Here is a 26142-nt window from a genome sequence, read left to right on the forward strand (position 1 = left end):
AACTTGAAATAATCCTCCGTTGGTTCGATTACATGCAGACTCTGGTATTTTCGACTCGTACTAGTAAAATCTGGCAGTTGAGCATGAACTATTTGGACAAAAGCCGTTATGTTCGTATATGCATATATTGGCACATTCCAATTTGCATAAAAACTACTAAGGAAAAGGCTGTTTCGCGCACAACCACTAGCGCTTAAGGATGCTGAACTCAATAAACCTGAGGCATAAGACACGAGTTATTTTATGTAGTCCAAATGGACATGCGCAAATAAAAACGATCGATCAACTGATCGACTGCCGTACATTGACAAGAACTGAAGTGAGTTGTTGTTAGTGTAGACTTGCGATGAATGTGTCTGGCTAACTTGAAACATCTAAACAGGTAAGCTGGTTGACGACTTGGCCTGTTGAAGATGGTTGCTTGAGTGACAGCGTACCTGAGTTTGTATGTCTATTGCACATGAAAGGTGTGGCTCAAGTAGGCTTAGTTAGCAGTTGGTGCGAGTGAGAGCACTAATGTATGTGAGAGAGTTGCATAGACATACGAAAGGGTGGGATTGTAGGTATTGTGATCGCTGTTGTCAAAGAAGGAAGGATAGTAGAGAGAAAAATTAAAATTTGTTTGTGTGTGGAAATCAATATGAAATAAGAAAAATAAATGGACAATACCTACCAAAAATATAAAACTAAGTAAAATGAATATGAAAAACAACCAAACGATCATTTGACCGGCCGAATGGCTAACGATACCGATAGCATTTCGTTTGAGACGGACGTTTGTGATGGCTGAAAAAATTAGCACCGATCATTAGCTTGGTAGTGCGCAAACGGGTGTGAAGTCCAAAAAAAATTAGTGCGAATGATGCGACTGTGAACGCGAGTGCAAAGGTGACCGCAAAGTGACCAAAAGAAATTTCATATTTGTTAAATAGTGAAAAGAGGCTGAAAATAGTCAAAATATAGAAATACATAGATATTAAGGGTGAGAGCTATTAAAAAAGGCTATCGGAATATTAAGGATACCTACATTTGCTAATAAAAAGGTTGACTCTGCGAAAAGTTCAAGTGGGGTTCAAAAGCCGAGTGAACTAAAAATTTAAGTGCTTGCAGGATAAATTTGAAAAGCGTTGCTCTAGAATCATATTCGAGAATAAAAAAGAGTTTTCGATACAATTTTCAGTACAATAAAACAAGAACGAGCTTAATACATTTACATACATATCCACATAGAAAAAGTGCGCGCTAAAGAGCTTCAAGCTGAGTTATTCGGGTAAGTTAAGGTAAAAATCCCAATTCTAACTTTATTTAAATTTATGCGCTAACATTTGTTCCTTTATGTTTCATTTGCTGGAATATTTGATTGAGTCGCGCTTAAAATCCATTCATTCAGTTAGACGCTCAAAGCTCAATTTCTTTAAACTTTTCCAAAATTATCATAGTTACATCAACACCCTTGGCATTTAATTTAGATAGAGACCTCGATAAAGCAATGTAATTCATCAAGATATACAAGACTTTCCCAACGCTTAGTTCTTCTTATTTTTTTCCTTATTATCCTCAATTTATGATTTTTGCACTTGGCCACATGGCGTGTGCTCCATAAAATTCAAATCGCAGCTGATTTGAATAATACCCCAAAAATTCCAACAGAAGATCCAGCGGATAACGGAGGGCTTAAAACCAGGTAAGATTCCTGTGGGCTTGATAATGGCGCCCTTAAAGTCCTCATAAAGTGTGTGTTTAAATTATGAAGGCAACACTTTAGAAAGTCTTTCTATCGGTACCCGGAAACAGGCAAATGGATGACATTCACTGAGTTGGAAGTGAAAGACATAGGAAGACTTAATCGCAATTGGTGCTGGTAATTTCCGACAATTATCACTAAACAGGGATAGCTGGAATAACTTGCTCCTTGCTACGCCCGAAGTGTTTAGCTGGAAATAAACCACTAGCGATGCCACAGGTGGTGTGTAGCTAACGTAATCGTTTATAACAGCCAAAGCCTTCGCTTCAAGCACCGCCAAAAGCAAATTCATTATAACGCTATTCAGCAAAAACTTATCTGCTTTGCGATGCCATGTGGAGACGGCAGAAAACATATAGGTTCCGTCGCACGACCCAGCTTGGAAGAGAAGGTCCGCTTTAAATTCCTTGGAGGTAAATTGCGTTTAATGGTATGAAGGAACAATGAAATTAATACGAAAGCATGGAAACCCGGTCTGGCTTCACTGAGGCTCAATCTTTTATAAAAATATTTCAAAAGTAGTCATATACATTCTTTCGATATTTAACCACATCTCTCTTCTTTTTTCTGTAATCTTATTCTTTTTATTTCTCTTTCTTTCATTTATTCTTCCCTTCTCTTTGTTTTTATACTTTTACTGTTCTTTTTGCCTTTTTCTTTCCTTTCCCCTCTATTTTTTTCCTTTTCTCATTTCATCTTCTTTCTCCTGTCTTTCCCTGTTTCTTACCCTCTCTTTTTACTTTTCTATTTGTTTTTCAATCCCTCTCTACACTTGTGTATTTTTTACCCAAACCTTCCTTTCTCCTTTTCTCATCTCACTGCTTTATTATATTTCCCCTTTTACTTTGTTTCACTTTCCATCTCCGTCTTCAACTTTATCCCATGTTCCCCCGAGCAGCCTTTATGTTTTTCTTTATTCAACCATTTCTTTCTCTTCTTCTGCGCGCCCTCCACCACCATTCTATCTCCTTTCCCCCTTCGTTTTTTCTATGCTCCCCTTAATATTCTTCTTTACATTGTTGTTGTTGCTGTAGCGATAAGGACACTCCCCGATGGCTTCGGGAAGTGTTGTCGATGTTAATGGTTCCTCGCCGGATGCAGATCCGGTACGTTCCGGTAACAAGCGCCATAAAGGTACTAGCCCCACCATCTCGGGAACGATTTGGTATGGCCACGTGAAAACTTCTAGGCCATACCGCCCTCCTACCACCTAGATCCACCAGGAGTTCAGGGTCGTCAGAGCCTCGGCTGTTAATGAGAGATGATTTGCCACTGGTAGGTAAGGTTGACAATTGGGTTGGAAAAGCTATATATTGCGATAACAGCCCCTTGAATCAATTTGGTAATTTAGTCGCCTCTTACGACCCGCATACCTACCGGGTATATTCTAAGCCGCCTAGCTCGCTGGCGTGTTCTTTACCTTCTCCTCTATATTCCCCTTTTCTTTTTCCGGTATCCGTCTACCTCCACTAACCTCTCCCTTTCGCTTTTGTCATTCTTTCCTCTTTTGCCTTTACTTTTTTATTACCTCCTCACTTTCCGCAAGTCCTTCACCCCTTTATTTTCTTCTTCTGGTCTTATGTTATAAATTGCGCTGGTAGCCCCTTGAAACGGTTGCACTACAAAATTCTCCGAGTCGCGACTTTCACCCCTGCTGAGTTCTACAAAGTACATAAATGGCGTATGGTGATTGGGATTGTTGGTAGATGTGCTCCAAAGCGAGTTAGCAACCATTAAATATCCCTATAAATGCGACTCCAGGAGGTAAATCGTCTTAGAATATACCTGATCCATGTGACAATAGGCGACTAAAAACCACTGCCCAAATTGGAAACACTTCCCTTAATCTTCAAGAAATATTACAGCGACAACAACAACAAAAACAAGAAATATTGTCGGTGTTGAATGTTATGTCAAAATTAAAAAGTTCTACTCTGTTATCATTTAATGGACATATAGGTTTAGACTGGATTGGTCCACATACAAAATGAAAAAGTAGAAAAAGTCCGACCCTTGATTTAAGGCTTTGTTGAGAGGGTCTTATTTCTTAATTTTTTATGCACATCAATCCCAAACGGGTTTGCTGTAACCTAGTTTTTTTGATATCCTATGGCCATTAAGGATTTTAATGCTGTCATCCACTAGATTAGATATAACTGTGTAGGATTTCAAGGTACGTAGGGCCGCCTGGCTGTCCGATGATGAGCCTCTCTGTAGACATTATCTATCGCAAACTATATTGCATGGATTTCTGCCTGAAATATGGTGGGGTAGCATCCCATTGGTATTGATTTTTTGAAGTTCGGCCCATAGATGCCAGTTCCCGTTCTACCGTCATCGAATTTCCATCCATCCGTGAACCATGCCTCTGAGTCAGGCTCATTATAAGGACTCCCGTAATGTGTGATTTCCTATGCATTTTTTATTATTAATTTTATATGCCCTAGCTGCGCCTAGTGTTGCCTCTTTCTCTGGTATATAGGGAGGTATTCCCACTAAAGCACTAAGTGCATCGGCAGGGAACGTTCTCATCGCACACGTTATGTCAATGAAAACTAGTCGATGCAGTTTGCTTAGTTTTGCTGATGCCGTTCTTTACTTGGCCTTCTGACACCAAATCAGGGCAGCATAAGTGACTATTGGTTTTACAACAGTAATAAATGTCTAGTATACCATTTTTGGAGATATCCCCCATGTTCAGTCGTAGTCGGCGAAGAACGCTCTTTTTGCTTTGTTTAGGATAGCTTCCAAATGAGAATTCCACGTGAGCGTTCTATCCAATGTGACCCCTAGGTATTTTGCCTCCATTGATATGGTAAGCTCTATATATCTAGTGGGTAAGTCACATTTTTAAATTTTAAAAGAGGTCATGAACTTTATGCTGCATACCTGCTTATAGAAGTGTCATTCAGCAGTTAATACAGTTAACTTAATTTTAGTTCAAATAAAAACAAATATCTTGCATTGTTTACTCTCATAATCCATAATAATTCCTTTCCGTTTCTTCAACTTCATATCACTTGTTTACTGTTATCATTGTTATGATTAACGTCCTATCAGCTTGTTGTTATTCTGTTATTTCACGTGTTGTAACATTTCTTGTTTATTTAGTTGTTTCTGTTGGTATGTGAATTAAATGAAATTGTCAAAATTCACACTTTCATATGTGATTAGCTACAGTGGGCATTCCTCGATTAACAACTTACCACTGCCACTGGATACTTCCGCTGCACGTACAGCTATTTGCTGACTCACGCAGTTGCTAATCATTTCGGCAACTTTAAATACCAATTAGCCAAATTCATACAGAAAACGCAGCGCGCCTTCCCCAACATCAAAAGTTATCAAATTTATCAACAAAAACAAACATGATAGCGCCCACACACAGTGACGCGATGTGTTGTTGTTGTTGTTTCACATACATATGCGCTTAAACACTCATGCCTAGTCTTATGTGTATGTGTGTGCGACATGTGTGTGTGATAAAAAAGGAGTTTAACACCAGTGTGCCAAAATTGTCACCAGTAGCGCTTTTATTTATCAATTAATATATGTAAATGTATGCATGTATGTATGTATCAACTAGCGCTTTAATCTAGATTTTTATGCTGAAAGCTAAAGTGTAGAAAAAGGTAAGAACGACATATCAGCTATAAACGAAAACGCTGCGACGCTGTTGACTTAGCACTGTGACCGATTTTCTTGATTGGCAAACGCACTTTTTCATTGTTAATGAGCTTCATGGATTTGTTGTACGAAACCAGCCCCTTACTGGCAGTCACTAAAACTTTGTACAAACTGCAATTAATTAGTATACATTTGTCAAGTATATGGGAGCGCGCGTTCGCACCATCGCTGTGGTCCAACACGCAGTCGCTGTATCTTTAAAGTTGCCAAGACGCTTATAAATAGCAACGCATCCCTGCGACACCCTGTACAACACTTTGGTTTATGCTTCATGTTGTTATTATCATTAAAATGTTTTTTTTTGTTGTTGCTGCTTCTGACGCTCTGTCCATTTTATTTAATAGGATAATTTTCACATTGGTCGTAATTGCTCGGAGTTGCTGTCTGTGCTGAACTTGGCTCTTCTGCCTCGGCGTCTCGCACTTTTTATTAACATGTTATATTCATTTTCATCCATTTTTGTTTTTGTATTGCTAAACGCTGCCTGCTTTTATTGGTTGTCTGTTGTTGGTTGTATTTGTATTTGCCTGGCTGTTTTGTCCACGCGTTTAGTGTCGACTTATTAAAATAATATTTCTTTGTCATTTAACTTTTTTATAAACAATCTACGTATTTTGTTTTTTGTTTGCGACAAGTTGGCCAAATTTTATATCTTTACTAATTTGTGTGTGAAATTCTGTAGCTCACACTATCTCCTCTTTCTAATTTGTTATTATAACTTTTTATGATTTATGGATAGGCAATCTCGCATTTGGATTTGTTTACAAACTTTTGATTCCTGTGCGGATGACAGCTTTTGTAGCATGTTTTGAGTTTTGTTGTATTTACAATTGCTTGACGATACCTAACGCGAAATAGCATATCAAAGATAACGATTGGAGGGGTTGTGTTTCTTTGGCAGGCGCGGTTCTGGCGATCCCTCAAAGAAAAGGGGTACTGGATGATCTAGAAGGTTCAACGTGGTCATATAAAATCGTTCTCTTATTAGTGCGCTGTTTTCCGGAGCGCACCGGATCAATTTCCGGCAAAGGACCATTAATCGAAAAAAACTCCCCAAAACCTCCTAACAAGTAGAAGAAAAACGTAGTTTTAACTGCACCCAATCATTCCAGCTCCGGTGGTTTCTCTCCCTCTACTAACTAACTAAGGTAGTAGCTACTCACCAAATATATGCTTCTATTTTTGAAAGCTCGGCTGTTGTTTTAGCCGTAAAAACATTCTTCGAAAGTTAAGGGAGTATTGCGGATATGGGCAGTCGATTGCCGGATAAGAATCATGTATGCAACGGAATTACATTGTTACGAATATTAGCAACACTAAGGGTTACTGCCATCTCTAAGCCGATGCTAAGTAGTGACTTGATGCACATCAATAATTCAATCATTATGTCTACACATATGTACGTACACGCAGCGGAGAAGCAACGCACAAACACAGGCATATATCTTATCTGAGGTGCTCACAAGAGAGGGCAATAATTTGTGCAAGTATTACTCACGCGCATATGAGAAGCTATAAACGTAGTTGTGGCTGGTGATTATGTAGCTGATAACTAACTAATAAGTACTGGAATGGAAAAGCCTAGAAGTATGCAACGAGGAAACTAGACAGTATAAAAGCGACAACAGTAGAGGCGCGGGAATCAGTTTGATTTAAGAAGCCACCTGGCGAGCAATAGTAGTGTTGTGAAGTACGTTATATTGTGAAGAACTTTAATAAAGGCCATTTTGCATTAGTGAATAGTTCAGTGATTCGAACGTTAGCAGAAGATTGGAAATAAGAGGAATTGCAGTAAATGCGTTACAATATTTTTTACACCTCGAACTTTCGGGTATGCCGATTTCAGTTGCCTTGTACGACAGTCATGCCTACCGCGGCAATTTTCTCAGGCCCTAAACTCACTGGGGAATTCGCTAGCTCTATTTATCTTTGTTGCAAGCTCAGAGCAGAAACCAAATTTTAATTTTTTCTAGGTTCTTGAGGTTTTTTCATAAATAATTGAAAATGATTTTAGTCAGATCGTCCTTTTTGTAATTATTGAAGTATTGTGTGTTAGATTGCAATGGCAACCGGCAGCAATTGACTTCGCAACTCCCCTATCCCACCTAGTTTTTGAGAGCATATTTTAAATAACCAAAGTAAAAACAGAATGGAGAATGTAGCATTGTAACGTTAGCAAAGTACGCAGACTTCAGAATGAAACTCTTTGTTTTTTATGGACACCTATAAAGAATGTCAAACTTCTGTTTCGCGATAATCGACGCTACCTGAAATCAAATCTTCCCATATCTATCTGTACGAACTCAGTGGAGGTCTCCCACATCCTCTGCTTTCGAATGCGGATGCGGATAAGAATACTTTCTAAGCCGGCGCGTCTTGATGTATTCGTTTAAGCCGACTTCGCCAATGAATCTATTGAGCCTTTGTTCATTGCGCTATATTCTTATAGGCATAAAGGTCATATAGCTCATCATTAAAAGTCCTATACATGCACTTGCCAACACATACTGGACCATACATTTTTTGAGATTTTTTTTTTTCCGAATATTCCATGCCATTTTATCTCTACACCAACCATGACTGCGAGCTATAAGTGAGGTTTACCATAGTTATTCTCTGTCTTGATTCTTAAGCCGACACTGTTGTCGTAGTTAATGCTAGTTACCAGAGAGACGAAATCCTTCCTAGTCTCGAATTTACACCACTCAACGGTGGCGTGGCTCTCAAGCCAGTCATGCGTCAATTATTTCTATGTTGAGACCAAGTACATCATCCAGTTTTCCTTCACAGCTGAACCCAAATTTTTAGCGTCGTTAACCAAGCACGATAAGGCAGAAGGCATTCTTTAACAGCGGAAAGTCCGTGAATGCCGTTATTGTTTAACCGCGATATTGCCGTTCTCAATTCGCTACAACAGGTGGCTGAACATACAGTCCGTCGTCCGGTTCGCGCGTATCTCGCCATCCAACAATTATGTTTCTTCTATAGTTTAAGCATGTTCTCTTAGTAGTCGGTTATGAAGTTGGGTTGACGTTTCTGCAGGAATCTGTCCTAGTTTCGAAGGAGATTTTTTGTTTAGTTAGGAAATGCTTCGCTCCCTTAACTTAATGATCGCAATAATGTTGTATTTACATAAATTAATTACATATTCATATGTATGTAAGTGCAAGATTATTTTGTGAGCAATAAACATTAACTAAATTTGTTTGGCTTTTGCACTTTAGGCATTCTAAATAATCGAAAACGAGCCAATAATGGACGTAAATGCTTTCAGCCATTTTGTTAGCCGTAAATGCGATGATACTTATATATGTACGTATATTAGTATTTATTTATCGACAAACACACATACATATTTATACATATATCTAAAGCAAATGTATTGTTTGGCTAAATGCCTTTTTGAACTCGTTTGATTTTTTGTGTAAATAATGTAGAAACAAATTGAATTCAAACGAATTTCGAGCGGAGCCTTCACTTCAACCTCAAAAGCGCGCCCAACAAATGCAAAACAGCGTAAAAAGAGAATGTTAAAAGTTTCATTGAGTAAATATTAGTAATTGGAGATCATAATACGTGTACAGGTTCAAATAAATGTATGAACGTTTGTATGTATGAGGGTATGTTTGTATATATTTGGACTGGGATGGATGCCACATAAATATGGCGGCAGACTCAGCCATTCGATGTTGTGAGCTCCATTGTTGTTTGTGCTTATTTGATTTATTTATTTATAATTTTTTGTTTTTGTTTTTGTTGTCTCCTTTTTATTTTGTACTTGTTTCAATGATATGAGTAAACATTTTTGTACAATATTTGCCTTGTTGCTTGGCTATTTCGTGCAGGTGTTTGTGTGGTTGTATTTTGTTTTTTGTTGTAGAGGTAAATAGACGAGGTATTTGTATTGGCAATGTTCAAAGTTATCTGCACAAAAAAAAAAAAAAAAAAAAAAAAAAAGGAAGATCTGAAATTTAGTGTATACATACACATTATATATGTATATGTGTATTGTACACGAATCTCAAAAAGTTTAAACTTATAGCCCTTCATTTTTCGAAGAAATTGTAGTGTGACTAATTGAATCTAGTTTTCTAACCGAGTCGATTGTATGCTGCTACAAATGTGGCAGGTTCAAACGCAACCTTAATTTTGCCTTCTCTGGATTAAGTAGATGAATAAGCAACCGAACTGAATCTTGCACTGGACGGGGATATACTCTGTGAATTGGCGCATTCCCGCATTGGCAGCCATGGATATTAATTAATGGATAATAATATAGGATGTATAGACGAAGAGAAAAGTTCTTATTTATGCACCTCTAGCGAAGGCGAGTACAGAAGGAGATTTAATGATGAGCTGTACGAGCTTTACGCAGACAACAACATAGTCCAGCGAATTAAAACGCAGCGGGTACGCTGGCTAGACCATGTGCGAATGAATGGTGACGCTTCGGCTAATATAGTATTTTATTGGAACCTGCCTATGGGAGCAGAGGAAGAGGATGGCCCGCACTTCGATGGAAGGACCTGATGGAAAATGACTTAAATTCTCTTGTCGTGACAAATTTTCGCCAGATAGCAGAGCGAAGAAGCTACTGGCGCGCTTTGTTGGATGACCATAACCATTTAAACGGTTAAGCACTAATTAAATAAATAAGTACGTAAGATGGACGAAGTCTATCGACCGTGTAGGCAATTAAAATGTATGTCTTTTATCAGCGAACTAATTCCACGTTCAAACTCATCATAACTGTCCTGATGTATAACTGGGAATCATGGGCGATATCGAGAGACGATTGAATGGCCCTTCGAGTGCTAGACAGAGAAGTTCTGAAGAATCTCATCCGTCTGCTAACGAAAGAACTAAAAAAAAGTTCCTGGCACGATATACCTCCAAGGAGATTCAGGCCGAGCTTCTCCTCCGATTGGTGTGACATTTGCATGTCTTATGCCAAAAGGCAGCAGCAGGGCATATGGAGCTTTTCGTGGCAGAGTGTTTGCCAACTATTGCCGAGGAGAGATACATCTTAGCTTAGCTTTTTCCGGGCCTTGAACCTAGGGCCTTCGATGTGGTAGACTACCATTACACTACGGCGGAAAAACATACCGTTATATGTATGTTTGTATACATATTCCGCTGAGATGTGGAACCTAAACCCATCTGGCCATATTTAGGTAAACATGGCAGATATAGGATCGTAAACTTTCTCATTAAAAAGAAAAGACATCCTCTGTTGCAGAACCTACAGAAACTATGACGACGAAGAATAATTCGCCCCAGCACGTTAGGGGGCTTAGAATATACCCGTGGTAGGTATGTCTGTCATAAGAGGCGACTAAAGTACCAAATTGATTCAAGGGGTTGCCAGCGCAATATATAGCTTCTCCAACTCAATTGTCAACCTCAACTATCCGTGGCGAATCCTGCCTCATTAACAGCCGAGGCTCTGGCGACCTCGAACTCCTGATGGATCTAGGGGTGGGAGGGCGATATGGCCTAGAAGGTTTCACGCGGTCATAACAAATCGTTCCCATGATGGCCGGGCTAGTACCTTTATGGTGCTTGCTACTGGAACGTCTCGCATCTGCATCCAGCAAAGGCCCATCAACGTCGATAATGAATACGAAGAATAATTGTGATTCAAGGGGCCGATTAGCGTAGTTTATAACTTTCGCTACCCGCGAGGTGGTCATATTAAATTGTTACCGGAACGTGCCGGATTTATATCCCGCAAAATATCAACAATATTGATAACACTCCCCAAAACCTGCGGGAAGTGTTCTTATCGCTACAACCATCACAACAACAACGAAGAACCATTAATATCATTAATAGTCCGTCAACGTCATTCCTATTCAAATGTTAGATTTTGCTGCTTGAAAGATCCATTCATATGTGACTTAAGTCAACAACCTACCGCTGATGCCAAAAGTCTGTAGACTTCATTGGGATTTCCGGGAAGAGACCTTCTAATATTACAGCCCTTTCAGCACTTGTGTGTCTCAAATTTGCGACTTATACTCTTGTATACGTGCCAAAGTATTTAAAAAGACAGCTGATAAACTTAAATCAATAAATGGATCAAAAATACAAACACCAACAAACCTCACTTCTGTTGTAAAAATTGTTTGCAAAGAACGCGCGATGCGCCAAGTTCGTTGCTTAAGTCTTTTGTTTGACTAACTTATGATGCTATAAATCTTGATTCGAATTCAAAATGAAACGTCAACATACAACATAGAGTGCTGTAGCGCCATTATAGATTTCCAATAGACATACATATGCATATATGTTTCAACTGAACAAAATTTCCTGACACTTGACGCTGCTGGATGCGATACAAGCATATCTGAGCGCTGAATAGCTCTATTCTCTAGGTCAAGCAAAAATTTTAACAAAAATAGTTGAAAAAGAAAGCAAAAACGACAGAAAAGGATGATTCAAACTTTAAAACGTAAACACAGGCGAAAAGATGAAACACCGAAATTGTAGCAAAATATTTTCTCGATTCGGATATTCGCAGACCCAAACGCAAGCTATTCTTGTATGGAAGTTGTGAGTGCTTAGTACCATAAAACCAGGCATCAGACCAGCAGCTACAAAAAACATTAACAACAACATTACAATCAGCACCCTCAAATGCAATAAAATAATAAGAAAAAAATAACAAAAACAATAAAAAGCATATCAAAAACGTCCATAAAATGTCGGCAAAAGCACCAATTTCGACGATCATAAAAATAAACAAAACTATTAATACATTTTGTTAATTTATGACATTCCAGCAGTTCGTCAACATTTAACTGCAAAACGGGTATCAAAAAAGACGAAATAAGTGAGATTTAGACATCAGTTTGGTATGCCAAGCAACAACGCAGCGTTTGACTCGCCCACAACTGAGTTGAATTCGTGTTGCATGGTGCACCGCTTGACATATAAAGAAATATGAATTGCAGAGTTGGAAGTAAAAAGATAAACAGCGTTTGTAATAAAAACGCCAATGACGCAATGGTCAAAGGTACAAGTGGCTTGAATGTAGACATCATAAATGATTAAGCGCATCAAAGGGGCTCATGAGAGTTTGATTGAATGTGCGAAGGGAAGAATTCGTTTTTTTGTTGTTTTTTATTTTTGTTTTGAATACGAGTAACTGATTTTATAACGTGCCATTTGAGTGGTCATTCAACGCGTAACACAACAACAATTTAATGCGTATTTTTTTACACATATATATATGTGTGTGTATGTATGTGTAGAGCACATTTTATTGCCTGCGGCATTGGGGAATTCACCTTTTTCTTAGGCTGGCAGCGCTTTAAGGGCCAATTGCATGTAATATAATTCAAAAGCCGACAAACGTCTCCAAATATACAACAACATATATACAGTTAATGTTTTTTATGAGTTATAAATGCATTCGTCTGTTTCTATATGAAATGGTGCGGGCGGGTTGTTTGTAAAGACTATGCGGGTGTAATGAAGTCATCGCCATTGTAAAATCGAAAATTAAGATGGCATCAATCAGGCCTAGTTTCTATCAAAATAATTCAAAACCTTTTGTCACCATATCTTTTGGAAATCCTAGTGTATGTATGTATGTACTTAGGTTGAGTATGTACGAGTTAATTTAAATCTTTCAACTTTGAGTGTTTCTTTTATGCTTCTGACAAGAATGTAAAATTACTTCTGCATTTGATGGTAGTCTTTTATCATTTAATTTTGTTTTCAGCTTTTACTTTTAACTTCATTTAAGGTTTATGGCCATTGTAAAATAATAAAAATTTGAATTTTGATTGCTGAAAAGGAGCCATCATGCGCAACCAAATTACTCATCAACTTTTTTAGTTTGATATTTTTTTTTTTTGGAATTTTTGCTATACAGTTTTTAATAAAAAAATACAGAGTTGGCAACAGGCTTAAACAATTATGAAAAAAAAATTTTGCAAAAATGTGTGTTTATGATGGGTACACATTAACCTGGGTCGATTTGTATGGACGAAAGTTAAGCGATATCGCGCCATCGATTTTTCGATAGGATTTGAGCTCAGAAAAACAAAGTTCCACTACGCATCCCAAAAAAATAATTTTCGAGCCTGCGAAAAAAAAAAATGGTGAAAGGGTAAATTTTTCGACCAAAACACTCCCCAAAACCCAAAAAATATTTTTTTTCAACAAACTGTTGTAAAAACGGTGATTCGATATACATAAGTGTGCATTGAACATCTTTGCTAACTTTAAGTGTTTTCTTAACTAAGGTAGCCTCCAAAATTTAAGCATTTATAAGGATGGCTGTAAAAAAAAAGAGATACAGAAATGGATTTTTTTAAGTCAAAAGCTTATTTTGTATTTTTTTATTTAAAAAAGATGAGTCCTTCAAACCTTTTTTTATGTTTGTTGTGTGGAAGCAACGCCAAACTCCAATGCCCCACAGCGAAGGACTCTGTCAAAGTCACTTTACATAAAGTTTCAGACTCTGCCATTTAGCAGTATCATATCATACCTAAGACAAGGAAATTGAATAGTTTCTGCTATTCAAGATTAATCTAGAGTATTTTCCTTGTAAGACTAGTGACCTCAAATGATCACGTATATATCCAGGCGATAATATTTTGTTACAGGGAACAGCACAACGATCTCAAGTTTAGGCATCCTTCAAAGTTAACATACCAGTTTTAGTATCAAGTTGCCTAACGTAACAATTTCCATTTCCGGCCAGTGAAAAGGATGACGAGTCGCACAACCCACCAGGATTTTTATACTCAATTGAGCAGAGCTCACAGAGTATATTAAGTTTGATTGGATAACGGTTGGTTGTACATATTTAAGGAATCGAGATAGATATAGACTTCCATATATCAAAATAATCAGGATCGAAAAAAAATTTGATTGAGCCATGTCCGTCCGTCCGTCCGTCCGTCCGTTAACACGATAACTTGAGTAAATTTTGAGGTATCTTGATGAAATTTGGTATGTAGATTCCTAAGCACTCGTCTCAGATCGCTATTTAAAATGAACGATATCGGACTATAAACACGCCCACTTTTTCGATATCGAAAATTTCGAAAAACCGAAAAAGTGCGATAATTCAGTACAAAAGACAGATAAAGCGACGAAACTTGGTAGATGAGTTGAACTTATGACGCAAAATAGAAAATTAGTAAAATTTTGGACAATGGGCGTGGCACCGCCCACTTTTAAAAGAAGGTAATTTAAAATTTTGCAAGCTGTAATTTGGCAGTCGTTGAAGATATCATGATGAACTTTGGCAGGAACGTTACTGCTATTACTATATGTACGCTCAATAAAAATTAGCAAAATCGGAAAAGGACCACGCCTACTTAAAAAAAAAAATTTTTTTAAAGTAAAATTTTAACAAAAAATTTAATATCTTTACAGTATATAAGTAAATTATGTCAACATTGAACTCCAATAATGATATGGTGCAACAAAATACAAAAATAAAAGAAAATTTCAAAATGGGCGTGGCTCCGCCCTTTTTCATTTAATTTGTCTAGGATACTTTTAACGCCATAATTCGAACAAAAACTAACCAATCCTTTTGAAATTTGGTAGGGGCATAGATTTTATAACGTTAACTGTTTTCTGTGAAAATGGGCGAAATCGGTTGATGCCACGCCCAGTTTTCATGCACAGTCGTCCGTCTGTCCTTCCGCATGGCCGTTAACACGATAACTTGAGCAAAAATCGATATATCTTTACTAAACTCAGTTCACGTACTTATCTGAACTCACTTTATCTTGGTATGAAAAATGAACGAAATCCGACTATGACCACGCCCACTTTTTCGATATCGAAAATTACGAAAAATGGAAAAAATGCCATAATTCTATTCCAAATACGAAAAAAGGGATGAAACATGGTAAGGTAATTGGATTGTTTTATTGACACGAAATATAACTTTAGAAAAAACTTTATAAAATGGTTGTGACACCTACCATATTAAGTAGAAGAAAATAAAAAAAAGTTCTGCAGGGCGAAATAAAAAACCCTTAAAATCTTGGCAGGTACTACATATATCAATAAATTAGCGGTATCCAACAGATGATGTTCTGGGTCACCCTGGTCCACATTTTGGTCGATATCTGGAAAATGCCTTCACATATACAACTACCACCACTCACTTTTAAAACTCTCATTAATACCTTTAATTTTATACCCATATCGTACAGACTTATTCTAGAGTCACCCCTGGTCCACCTTTATGGCGATATCTCGAAAAGGCGTCCACCTATAGAACTAAGTCCCACGCCCTTTTAAAATACTCATTAAAACCTTTCATTTGATACCCATATCGTACAAACAAAGTCTAGAGTCACCCCTGGTCCACCTTTATTGCGATACCTCGAAAAGGCGTACACCTATAGAACTAAGGCCCACTCCCTTTTAAAATACTCATTAACACCTTTCTTTTGATACCCATATTGTACAAACAAATTCTAGGGTCACCCCTGGCCCACCTTTATGGCGATATCTCGAAACGGCGTCCACCTATACAACAACCACCACTCCCTTTTAAAACCCTCATTAATATCTTTAATTTGATACCCATATCGTACAAACACATTCTAGAGTCACCCCTGGTCCACCTTTATGGCGATATTTCGAAACGGCATCCACCTATAGAACTAAGGCCCACTCCCTTTTAAAATACTCATTAACACCATTCTTTTGATGCCCATATTGAACAAACAAATTCTAGGGTCACCCCTGGTCCACTTTTATGGCGATATCTCGAAACGGCGTCCACCTATGGAACTAAGGATTACTCACTTTTAAAATACTCATTAACACCTTTCATTTGATACCCATATCGTACAAACGCATTCTAGAGTCACCCCTGGTCCACCTTTATGGCGATATCTCGAAAAGGCGACCACCTATACAACAACCACCACTCCCTTTTAAAACCCTCATTAATACTTATAATTTGATACCCATATCGTACAAACGCATTCTAGAGTCAACCCTGAAGCGCCCTTATGGCTATATCCCTAAATGGCGTCCACCTATAGAACTATGGCCCACTCCCTCATAAAATACTCTTTAATGCCTTTCATTTGATACACATGTCATACAAACATATTCCAGGTTTTCCCTCGGTTCATTTTCCTACATAGTTATTTTCCCATATGTTGTCACCATAGCTCTCAACTGAGTATGTAATGTTCGGTTACACCCGAACTTAACCTTCCTTACTTGTTACATGTAATATATATAACGCATGCCCTGATGTATACCGCTGGGTGATTTTAGTACATTCTAGTTTTCCGCATATGAAATTCATACAAAAGAGAGTTTGATTTCTTAAAATGTTGCTTTCCACATTGCCGAGTCGTTGATGGGCAGCGGTTAGTCAAGCGCTAAGATCTAAAACTGCTCACCTACAGAAGAGAGAGCAACAGCTGAGTGTTATATTTAAATGTAAAGAACAGTGTCGAAGTGGACGTTTTCACAGCATCAGAAAAATATTCAGCATAATTAAAATTTGAACTCTTATCGCTTACTTTTTTTTTTTGATGACTACGTGAAAAGCATCCTTTTATAAATTAAGCTTGGAAAATTAGTTACTTCACGACATCGTGCACCTACGGCTTTAGATTCTTCTTACATTGCTTTACAACTGTTATCAGCAGCACTCTGTCTAACGTTAAAATTCCTATGAAGACTCTTTACTTCCACAAGGAAGTATTTCCTTACTCCTTTTAAGACCCTAATTACAATTCGCAAACACTAGACCAATCACATCCCGCCGTAGGTAACCAGAAAAAGAGCCCATTATTTTTTTTTTTTTTGCATCTCCAGAATGCCTTAATCAAAAATAATCGTGACTTTGGTAAAATTTCCTCTTTTTTGTTCATATTATTTTATCCGAAGATGAGTAGTTTTGGTCAACTTTTTACAAAATATTGAAATCGAACTATTACTGACTAAGGCTTTATTGGTCCTTTCCCATCTTCTTTTAACTACAAAAAGCAATTTTTTTGCCTTCTACATATTTTTGTACATACCTCTTATTTATATCAGCTTAAAACTTTCCGTTATATATTTTGCGTATGAAAATTTTTTTTGGAAAATTCAATTTCTTATTTTCACAGATGCAATGACAACCTCGCACATTTTGTCTGCCGTCGATGCCACCGGCATGAGTAGCTCAACAAATCACACAAATAACAACAATAATAACATGACAAACATAAATGGTGAAACTACTAGTATTGGTGGTCCACATCATCACAATAGCAACAACAACAACAGCAATGGTACACACTCAGATACACATTCACCACATCATACACATTCCAATTTGAATACCGGCGGCGTAAGTGGAGGCAATAGCACCATAAGTATTGGCATTAACAGCAGCATCAGTCATCTTGGTATGCCGCTGGGGACGAATCGTAGTCCCGATATGGAAAGAAATTTGCAAGTTAGCCTTGATGATCGCGAATTGTGGCTGCGTTTTCAGAATCTAACCAACGAAATGATTGTCACAAAAAATGGCAGGTGAGTTGATGTCGCAAAAGTGGCGGTGATAAAAATGGGGAGTGAGTGGTTGTGCGGAAAATTGCCTGACTAAACGATTTGAAGCGTGTAAAACGAAGTGCTAAATAGTATGTACAATTATTTGTTGACGTTATTGTTGTTTTCATATGTAGCCATTACTGCCATTAAATTTTCCATGACATGTGGCGTTAGATAAATGAGACGAGCAACCGCCTTGGTGTGATGGTAACGTGCTCCGCCTACCACACCGAGGATTCTGGGTTCACGCCCGGGCAAAGCAACATCAAAATTTCAGAAAAAAGTTTTTTCAATTAGAAGAAAATTTTTCTAAGCGGGGTCGACCGTCGGTAGTGTTAGGCAAGCGCTCCGAGTGTATTTATGCCATGAAAAGCTTCTCAGTGAAAACTGATCTGCCTCGCAGATGCCGTTCGGAGTCGGCATAAAACAAATAGGTCACGCCAATTTGTAGGAAAAATTAAAATGAGCACGACGCGAATTGGAAGAGAAGCTTGGCCTAAAATCTCTCCAAAGGTTATCGCGCCTTACATTTTTTTAAATGAGAGACGCATTGATAGCTGTTGCCGCAGGTTTAGTATTTTTTAAATGTTGGAGGTCATTGAAGACAAGAGTTCGTACATCGTACAATTTTCTTACCTTTATTTGATGTTTAGCTTTTTAAAAAATGGCCATTGTTTGTAAAATATTTATTAAAATTCCGCCATATCATCAGGTCCAAGAGAATTTTGCTTTTGTTATTTCGTGGGGTCTATATCCCAACTGGTTTGATACTACATTAGCTACGACCCCTAATTGAAACGAATATGAATATTTAAATTTTATTTTCTCATTCCGCAAATTATAGTGGACTTATTCCTTATTTCGTTCACTGTTTTATTTGATATTTGCTGCGCCGTTATATTTGATACTGCTGAGTATAAGGACGGTGGAAGTGCATGGAGTTGTTCCAAAATTACATTTTTGGAATGTGGCATAAGATTCTAGGCAGCATTGAGCTATATCCCCAGCTTTTGATGAGAGAAGTCCTTAATCTTTTCGTATTTAAGTTAAAGTAGCTGAAGAGATCATTGAATACGAATTGGCGGAATGGGACGCCTACTTCGAATGGCATCTGCAAGGCAAATGAGTTTTCACTGCGAAGACACTCAGAGTCTTTGCCCTGCTTAGAAAAACTCTTTTTGTTTAGAAAAAGAAAATTTTTGATGTTCCTTGGCCGGGTATTGAAGGCGGACAACGCTACCACTACACCACGGCGGCCGCTATTGTGATAGCATAGAGTGAGGTATCGCCCCTCTTTCGTTATATTTGTAAACAGTTCGTCCATTTTTGTCCACCGTATGTAGCGCAGGATACCTTCGATTGCAGCAGAACCAGCTCCCCTAAAAAGTCCATAAAGTCCTTGTTCAAACATTCCGTTCATGTTCTGGCTAAAGAAGGTTATCTGCAAAGTTGTAGTTCTACACTTTCTGCCATTTTTTTCTTCTCTACATTTCCGACATTCATCTGCTGAGATTGTCATGCGTTCGCCTTATAAGTACTACCATAACATCCAAATAAACGAGCCTAATGTGAGATTCAACCAACGAGCAGCCTACCTTATGGTGGTGTGATCTGCATGAAAGATGCCGCAATGGCTCGACTGCCCGGGACTTACGCAGAGCGCAAGATCTTTTGACTAAGTTCCCATCTGTGGAAGTGTTGTCTGGAGAGAATAAGCAATTAAAGCTTTCAAATCAGTTTGACGTGAACAAACTAGCGTAAACGTAACGTAAACAAAGTGTCGGAATGCTATAACCCTGCAAAAATTGTTGAATCATGTGGTCCACTGGAGTACGTACCATTATACTCCACTGTAATGCAGCAATGGACCAATTCATGTTTCTACACGAACACATTGTAAGCCGATCATTGCTCGTGTTTAACGATTGTAATCACTAAACGATGTTTTTTGGACTGTGGGTACTCCATGGATTACTCTGATGTAGTGCGGAGCTGGAGTATATGGTCCAGTCCTAGGACATCGCAATTTTAATTGGACCATGTTTTTTGTATGAATTGTGGTTAATTTTGGAGTACTCGGTTGGTCCATAGTTAGTACTCCATACATGCATGCATGGAGTACTCGCAGGGAATTATAGTACGTAAGTTTTCCTTCCTGGTTCCCAGAATACTGATATGGCAAAACCTGATGTTGCTCCAGGGGAGGACTTCATTTTAACTACATTACAAATCGCCAGGAGATCACCATATGTGACCCGGCCTATGAAAAGGTGGCTTATGACTCAAACAAGAAATTGCGAGAAACAGCTGTTAAGATAGACAATGCATTTCTTCAGTTTCTTAGTAGTTTTTCTTTTACATTATGAACAGTCATGCCCAAAAGGCAAAGCACAAACCAGTTTCTGACCGATATTTTGGCTCCATTGGCATAGAAAAAAATGCTATCAAAAAAATCTGAGATTGCTTCACCAGCCACCAAAGTGGCATCGAAGGAACCAAAGGCTTCATCGTCTTTATTTGTGCTCTTCTTTCTCTACATTTTTAGTACACTTCTACATTTTTAGTACACGTCTAAGTTAGGACTTTCTAGTTTTCAACAGGTGAAAGAGCTTCTCAAAAACTATCGAAACCAGAAAAAAGTGGAAATTTTTTTTTTAGTCATAAGCAACCTTTTCATAGACCGGGTCACATATGTATATAGGTATCAGAAGGTTGAGCATATCCTTTGTGGTGTCGAGAGGAGTGCCCCTGCCTGATGCATTCTGGTAATCCTGTTAAATGTGCAATTTTAGTCCGAGTGCAGTGGACCAAATCTTAAATACAATAGAATAAAATGGGTCTAATGACCGCGGTGAGCAACCAGTTCAGTGTGGCTCTAAACACCAACATTTTTTGCACTTCTACTTTGAGGCGAATGGGTTATTAGGCCTTTCTTGATTTATCCTACACATGCCTGCTCCAGTTCAAGTTTTTATCTAAAAAAACCACAGGGTATTTAACTTCCAGTGAAAGTTGGTTTTCACAACCCATGCTTTCTACGACTGCTGTTAGATTATAGTTATTCATTGATTGAGGAAAAAACCCCTAAAGCTTGTTCCTATCCATCACTCTGGAGATAAAAGCGACACCACACTTCCGCATTGCAAACAGTTCTAAAAGCGGCATTAAAGAAATCAATTACCGTATTACTTACAGACGCATGTTTCCTGTGGTTAAAATTAGCACATCTGGTCTCGATCCAGCTGCCATGTATACCGTTCTGCTGGAGTTCGTGCAAGTGGATACACATCGTTGGAAGTATGTCAATGGCGAGTGGGTGAGTAAAGAAATTAGAAATTTAGCCGACGGCAAATCATAATCAACGCAGCACCATGCTGACTTCCCACAGGTACCTGGTGGTAAGGCAGAGGTTCCACCTGCAAATCCCATCTATGTACATCCTGAGTCACCGAATTTTGGCGCACATTGGATGAAGGAGCCAATTTCATTTGCCAAAGTGAAGCTGACCAATAAGACCAATGGAAATGGACAAATTATGTTGAACTCACTGCACAAATATGAGCCGCGAGTGCACTTGGTGCGCGTAGGTACCGAACAACGTCACGTCGTTACTTATGCGTTTCCGGAGACACAATTTATTGCAGTTACAGCTTATCAAAATGAAGAAGTCACATCCTTAAAAATCAAATATAATCCATTTGCGAAAGCATTTCTGGATGCCAAGGTGAGTTGAGATATTTGTCTTTCTTTAAGTTTTTCTATTTACTAATAAAAACATATCCTCTGGACAAAGGAGCGTCCCGACACGTTATATTCACATGAAACACCCTATGGCTGGCTCATACCACCGCCAACGCATTACACTAGTGTAGCGCAGGCGCCACCTCCGCCATCATCTAGTTTAACAATGTCAAACTCTACACTGAGTATGGGCTGTGATCGTTATGGACGTGCTTTAAGCAACCGCAGCATGCATACGCACAGCGGACGTGTTGCACCTTATGCGCGACCGCGACTAATTTCGAGCGCAACCGGCAACAACTCTCCCGGTCCTAGTAGCAATACCCTGCTGAACGGTAGCACGGGCAGCACTTCACCACCACAGCAGCCACCTTCAGCGCCTCATACTCCAACCAGTATCCAATCTACGCATACAACAAATTTGAGCGCCGGCAACAATGCAGGCAGTTCTTGTTTAACAAGCGCGGCGAACTCTGCTAGTGGTTCCTTTCCAGGGTTTTCAAGTTCCTATTCTCAATCCAGTTTTATGCCCGTAGAACCAAGTTCCTCGATGTTTTCATACGCTAGCAGTTGGCAAAGTAACGGTGGTTACTGGAGTGCACCAGCGCCGGTGTCAGCCGTGACAGCTGCAGTGCCTGTCAGTATTAGTCAGAGCAATAATAACGGCTGTACTACGCGTTCAATGTGTAAGTATAGTGCAATTAGTAGTGATATAAATAAATAATTGAATTTCTCTCAGCTGCACATAATTCACCATCACCCACAAATGGCGGTTCGCCCAACTACACCAGCCCCTCACCGGGTTATACCATACACCATCTTACGTCACATCCCTCGCATCAATATAACATGGCACAAACAGCGGCTGCGGTTCATGCAGCGGATATGTATCAGAGTGCCACGCCCACACAGTCATATGCTGCACCATCTACACATCAAGTATACCATCCCACACCCACTTCGCCCTCTCATCAGCTGTACACGAATGTTTTGAATGCTCCGTCGGCGTTGAGTTATGCGGGTAGTTCGTGGCATAATGGCGGTGGTGCAGAGTATGGATTATATCAGAATGCAGCTTACGGCTATCAACCGGAGTATATACCGCTGGTGTCGGATTTGGGGTAGGTTTTGAAGAAAAGGGAAAATTTTCCAAGTAATTAAAGAAATGTTTCGAATTTTGCTAATTGAAACTTTGTAAAATAATTAATTTTTTTCTATAATTTTTGTTAGCAAAATTCGAAGCAACCAAAACAACTGATATCCCGATTTTAAACTAATTTTTATTGAATCTAGTTTTTATTGATATCTTCCTTTCACCTGCCAAAAAAACCAAACCTCGTACCTTTCCATCACCACATTCTCTTATGCTTCAACAGCTACACTACACATGCACTCGAACCTGTTGAAGTTCCTAAAGCGCTCGAAGAGTCACATTCCTCCATTTATAAATCACCTGAAGAGCCACCGAGCGATGGGGGTGGCAACTCTGTACTTACCTTGGAATGCAGCAATCTGAAACCGCAATCCCCATCGATCGCTGTGAAATTGGAAACACTCGACAATTTATCAAAAACCAATCATGAACGTTCCTCAGTGCCGACGACTGCAACAGCCACTTCAGCTGTAACGTCCTGCCCGAATATGCCAAGCAACACATGGACCCCACTGACGCCACCACAAAGTGCGTTACAGTAACACACACTATGAAGGCGGAAAGTGGGCAGAAACCCTTCAGAAGCCGATTTGTTCAAATATTTATGTTTAATGTATGAGTCTGTGGATTGTTCAGAGAGTTAAGTTCTCTATCGATATAAATAAGTATAAGCTTGTAGATTTGTAGATTATTTAACAAATGTCCAATAAAAATATTTAGTGTAAAAATAAGCAAATTAAGTCAAATAAGTATTGCTGAAAATTGTTGCTTATAGAAATTCAATAAAAAAGTAAAGTAAAATTGTTTAATGTGGATCAGGTTTTCGGACTTCGTTTAGTGTAATGGTAGTTGTGAATGACCTCTTTCAGGACCTTAGAAGGATAAGAATGCATATACTAAGGGACGTTCAATCTGCAGCCCCCGAAAAACCTAAGAGGTTCGGTACAGGTTAAAGTAAAATAGTCCTTAACTATGTTGGTCTGGTGGACAGCACTTAATATTTCCTCTATCGTAAAAAGGATGTACACTGTGCTGTAATAAGCCTTGGTACTAAACGCAAACAAGTCAGGTCATATGCTGCAATAAAGCTTCGAAATTTTCGTTACAAATTACGTGCAATTCCGCATTATGTATGGCTTTTACTTCATCACCTTGTTGCTCATCTTGCCAACTTCGCCAATTATATTCGCTTATGAAATGAGGATTGGAATTCGTATGAGAAGGGAGTCTGTTTGGTCAATCTCTTGACGATTCTACCCAGGCTGGGCGATTGAGGGAGATGTAGTGGGGGAGAAAGGAGTCTTCCCCAAGAGCTCGGCGGAGTTATTAGAGTGTATCAAATTATATCAGCCATGATTATTTAAGTGTTAACGGGTCAATGCTCAATGGAGTTCATGCGGTGAGTCTTAGTGTTTAGGACATTGTTATGCTGGACGAAGAGGTGAAATAAGATCTAAGGATAAGATGTAAATATATCAATCTTGACGTATTCCAGTATTCAACGTAAATAGTTAAGATCAATTTCTGCCGTATACGAAACTTTATCTAATATAACGTTTGTAGCTAAAGAACGATGACTTGTATCATTTTTATACTCAGTTGAGCAGAGCTCACAGAGTATATTAAGTTTGATTGGATAACGGTTGGTTGTACATATATAAAGGAATCGAGATAGATATAGACTTCCATATATCAAAATAATCAGGATTGAAAAAAAATTTGATTGAGCCATGTCCGTCCGTCCGTCCGTCCGTCCGTTAACACGATAACTTGAGTAAATTTTGAGGTATCTTGATGAAATTTGGTATGTAGGTTCCTGAGCACTCATCTCAGATCGCTATTTAAAATGAACGATATCGGACTATAACCACGCCCACTTTTTCGATATCGAAAATTTCGAAAAACCGAAAAAGTGCGATAATTCATTACAAAAGACCGATAAATCGACGAAACTTGGTAGATGAGTTGAACTTATGACGCAAAATAGAAAATTAGTAAAATTTTGGACAATGGGCGTGGCACCGCCCACTTTTAAAAGAAGGTAATTTAAAATTTTTGCAAGCTGTAATTTGGCAGTCGTTGAAGATATCATGATGAAATTTGGCAGGAACGTTACTCTTATTACCATATGTACGCTTATTAAAAATTAGCAAAATCGGAGAAGGACCACGCCCACTTTAAAAAAAAAATGTTTTTAAAGTAAAATTTTAACAAAAAATTTAATATCTTTACAGTATATAAGTAAATTATGTCAAGATTCAACTCCAGTAATGATATGGTGCAACCAAATACAAAAATAAAAGAAAATTTAAAAATGGGCGTGGCTCCGCCCTTTTTCATTTAATTTGTCTAGGATACTTTTAACGCCATAAGTCGAAGAAAAATTAACCAATCCTTTTGAAATTTGGTAGGGGCATAGATTTTATGGCATTAACGGTTTTCTGTGAAAATGGGCGATATCGGTTGATGTCACGCCCAGTTTTTATACACAGTCGTCCGTCTGTCCTTCCGCATGGCCGTTAACACGATAACTTGAGCAAAAATCGATATATCTTTACTAAACTCAGTTCACGTACTTATCTGAACTCACTTTATCTTGGTATGAAAAATGAACGAAATCCGACTATGACCACGCCCACTTTTTCGATATCGAAAATTACGAAAAATGAAAAAAATGCCATAATTCTATACCAAATACGAAAAAAGGGATGAAATATGTTAAGGTAATTGGATTGTTTTATTGACGCGAAATATAACTTTAGAAAAAACTTTATAAAATGGTTGTGACACCTACCATATTAAGTAGAAGAAAATGAAAAAGTTCTGCAGGGCGAAATAAAAAACCCTTAAAATCTTGGCAGGTATTACATATATAAAGAAATTAGCGGTATCCAACAGATGACGTTCTGGGTCACCCTGGTCCACATTTTGGTCGATATTTGGAAAACGCCTTCACATATACAACTACCACCACTCCCTTTTAAAACTCTCATTAATACCTTTAATTTGATACCCATATCGTACAAACTCATTCTAGAGTCACCCCTGGTCCACCTTTATGGCGATATTTCGAAAAGGCGAAGACATATAGAATAAAGCCCACTCCCTTTTAAAAATACTCATTAACACCTTTCATTTGATACCCATATCGTACAAACAAAGTCTAGAGTCACCCCTGGTCCACCTTTATTGCGATACCTCGAAAATGCGTCCACCTATAGAACTAAGGCCCACTCCCTTTTAAAATACTCATTAACTCCTTTCGTTTGATGCC

The 26142-nt window shown here is 38.4% G+C and overlaps 1 protein-coding gene across 4 annotated transcripts; it reads left to right on the plus strand.

The window, feature by feature from the left end:
- The first annotated feature begins 787 nt into the window (after nt 1-787).
- Nucleotides 788-23683, plus strand: byn (brachyenteron). Of its 4 annotated transcripts, none has more exons than XM_067757580.1 (7): nt 788-888; nt 17548-17956; nt 21170-21290; nt 21363-21698; nt 21768-22401; nt 22455-22836; nt 23092-23683. In XM_067757580.1, the coding sequence occupies exons 2-7, from the start codon at nt 17553-17555 to the stop codon at nt 23408-23410; spliced, it is 2196 nt and encodes a 731-aa protein (XP_067613681.1). In that variant the 5' UTR covers nt 788-888; nt 17548-17552; the 3' UTR covers nt 23411-23683. The 4 variants fall into 4 exon arrangements, with proteins under 4 accessions (XP_067613681.1, XP_067613680.1, XP_067613679.1 ...); XM_067757579.1 differs by having other exon boundaries at nt 795-1280; XM_067757578.1 differs by having other exon boundaries at nt 795-1270.
- Nucleotides 23684-26142: the final 2459 nt, after the last annotated feature.

The sequence above is a fragment of the Eurosta solidaginis genome, chromosome 5, assembly GCF_040869045.1.
Source record: "Eurosta solidaginis isolate ZX-2024a chromosome 5, ASM4086904v1, whole genome shotgun sequence".
NCBI lineage: Eukaryota > Metazoa > Arthropoda > Insecta > Diptera > Tephritidae > Eurosta > Eurosta solidaginis.

What these genes read in the sequence shown, in the direction of transcription:
- byn (XM_067757580.1), top strand. Translation starts at nt 17,553, where the DNA reads ATGACAACCTCGCACATTTTGTCTGCCGTCGATGCCACCGGCATGAGT. An exon ending in AGTATGTCAATGGCGAGTGG is followed by an intron (nt 21,291 to 21,362) that starts GTGAGTAAAGAA and finishes GACTTCCCACAG; the next exon opens with GTACCTGGTGGTAAGGCAGA. An exon ending in CTGTACTACGCGTTCAATGT is followed by an intron (nt 22,402 to 22,454) that starts GTAAGTATAGTG and finishes AATTTCTCTCAG; the next exon opens with CTGCACATAATTCACCATCA.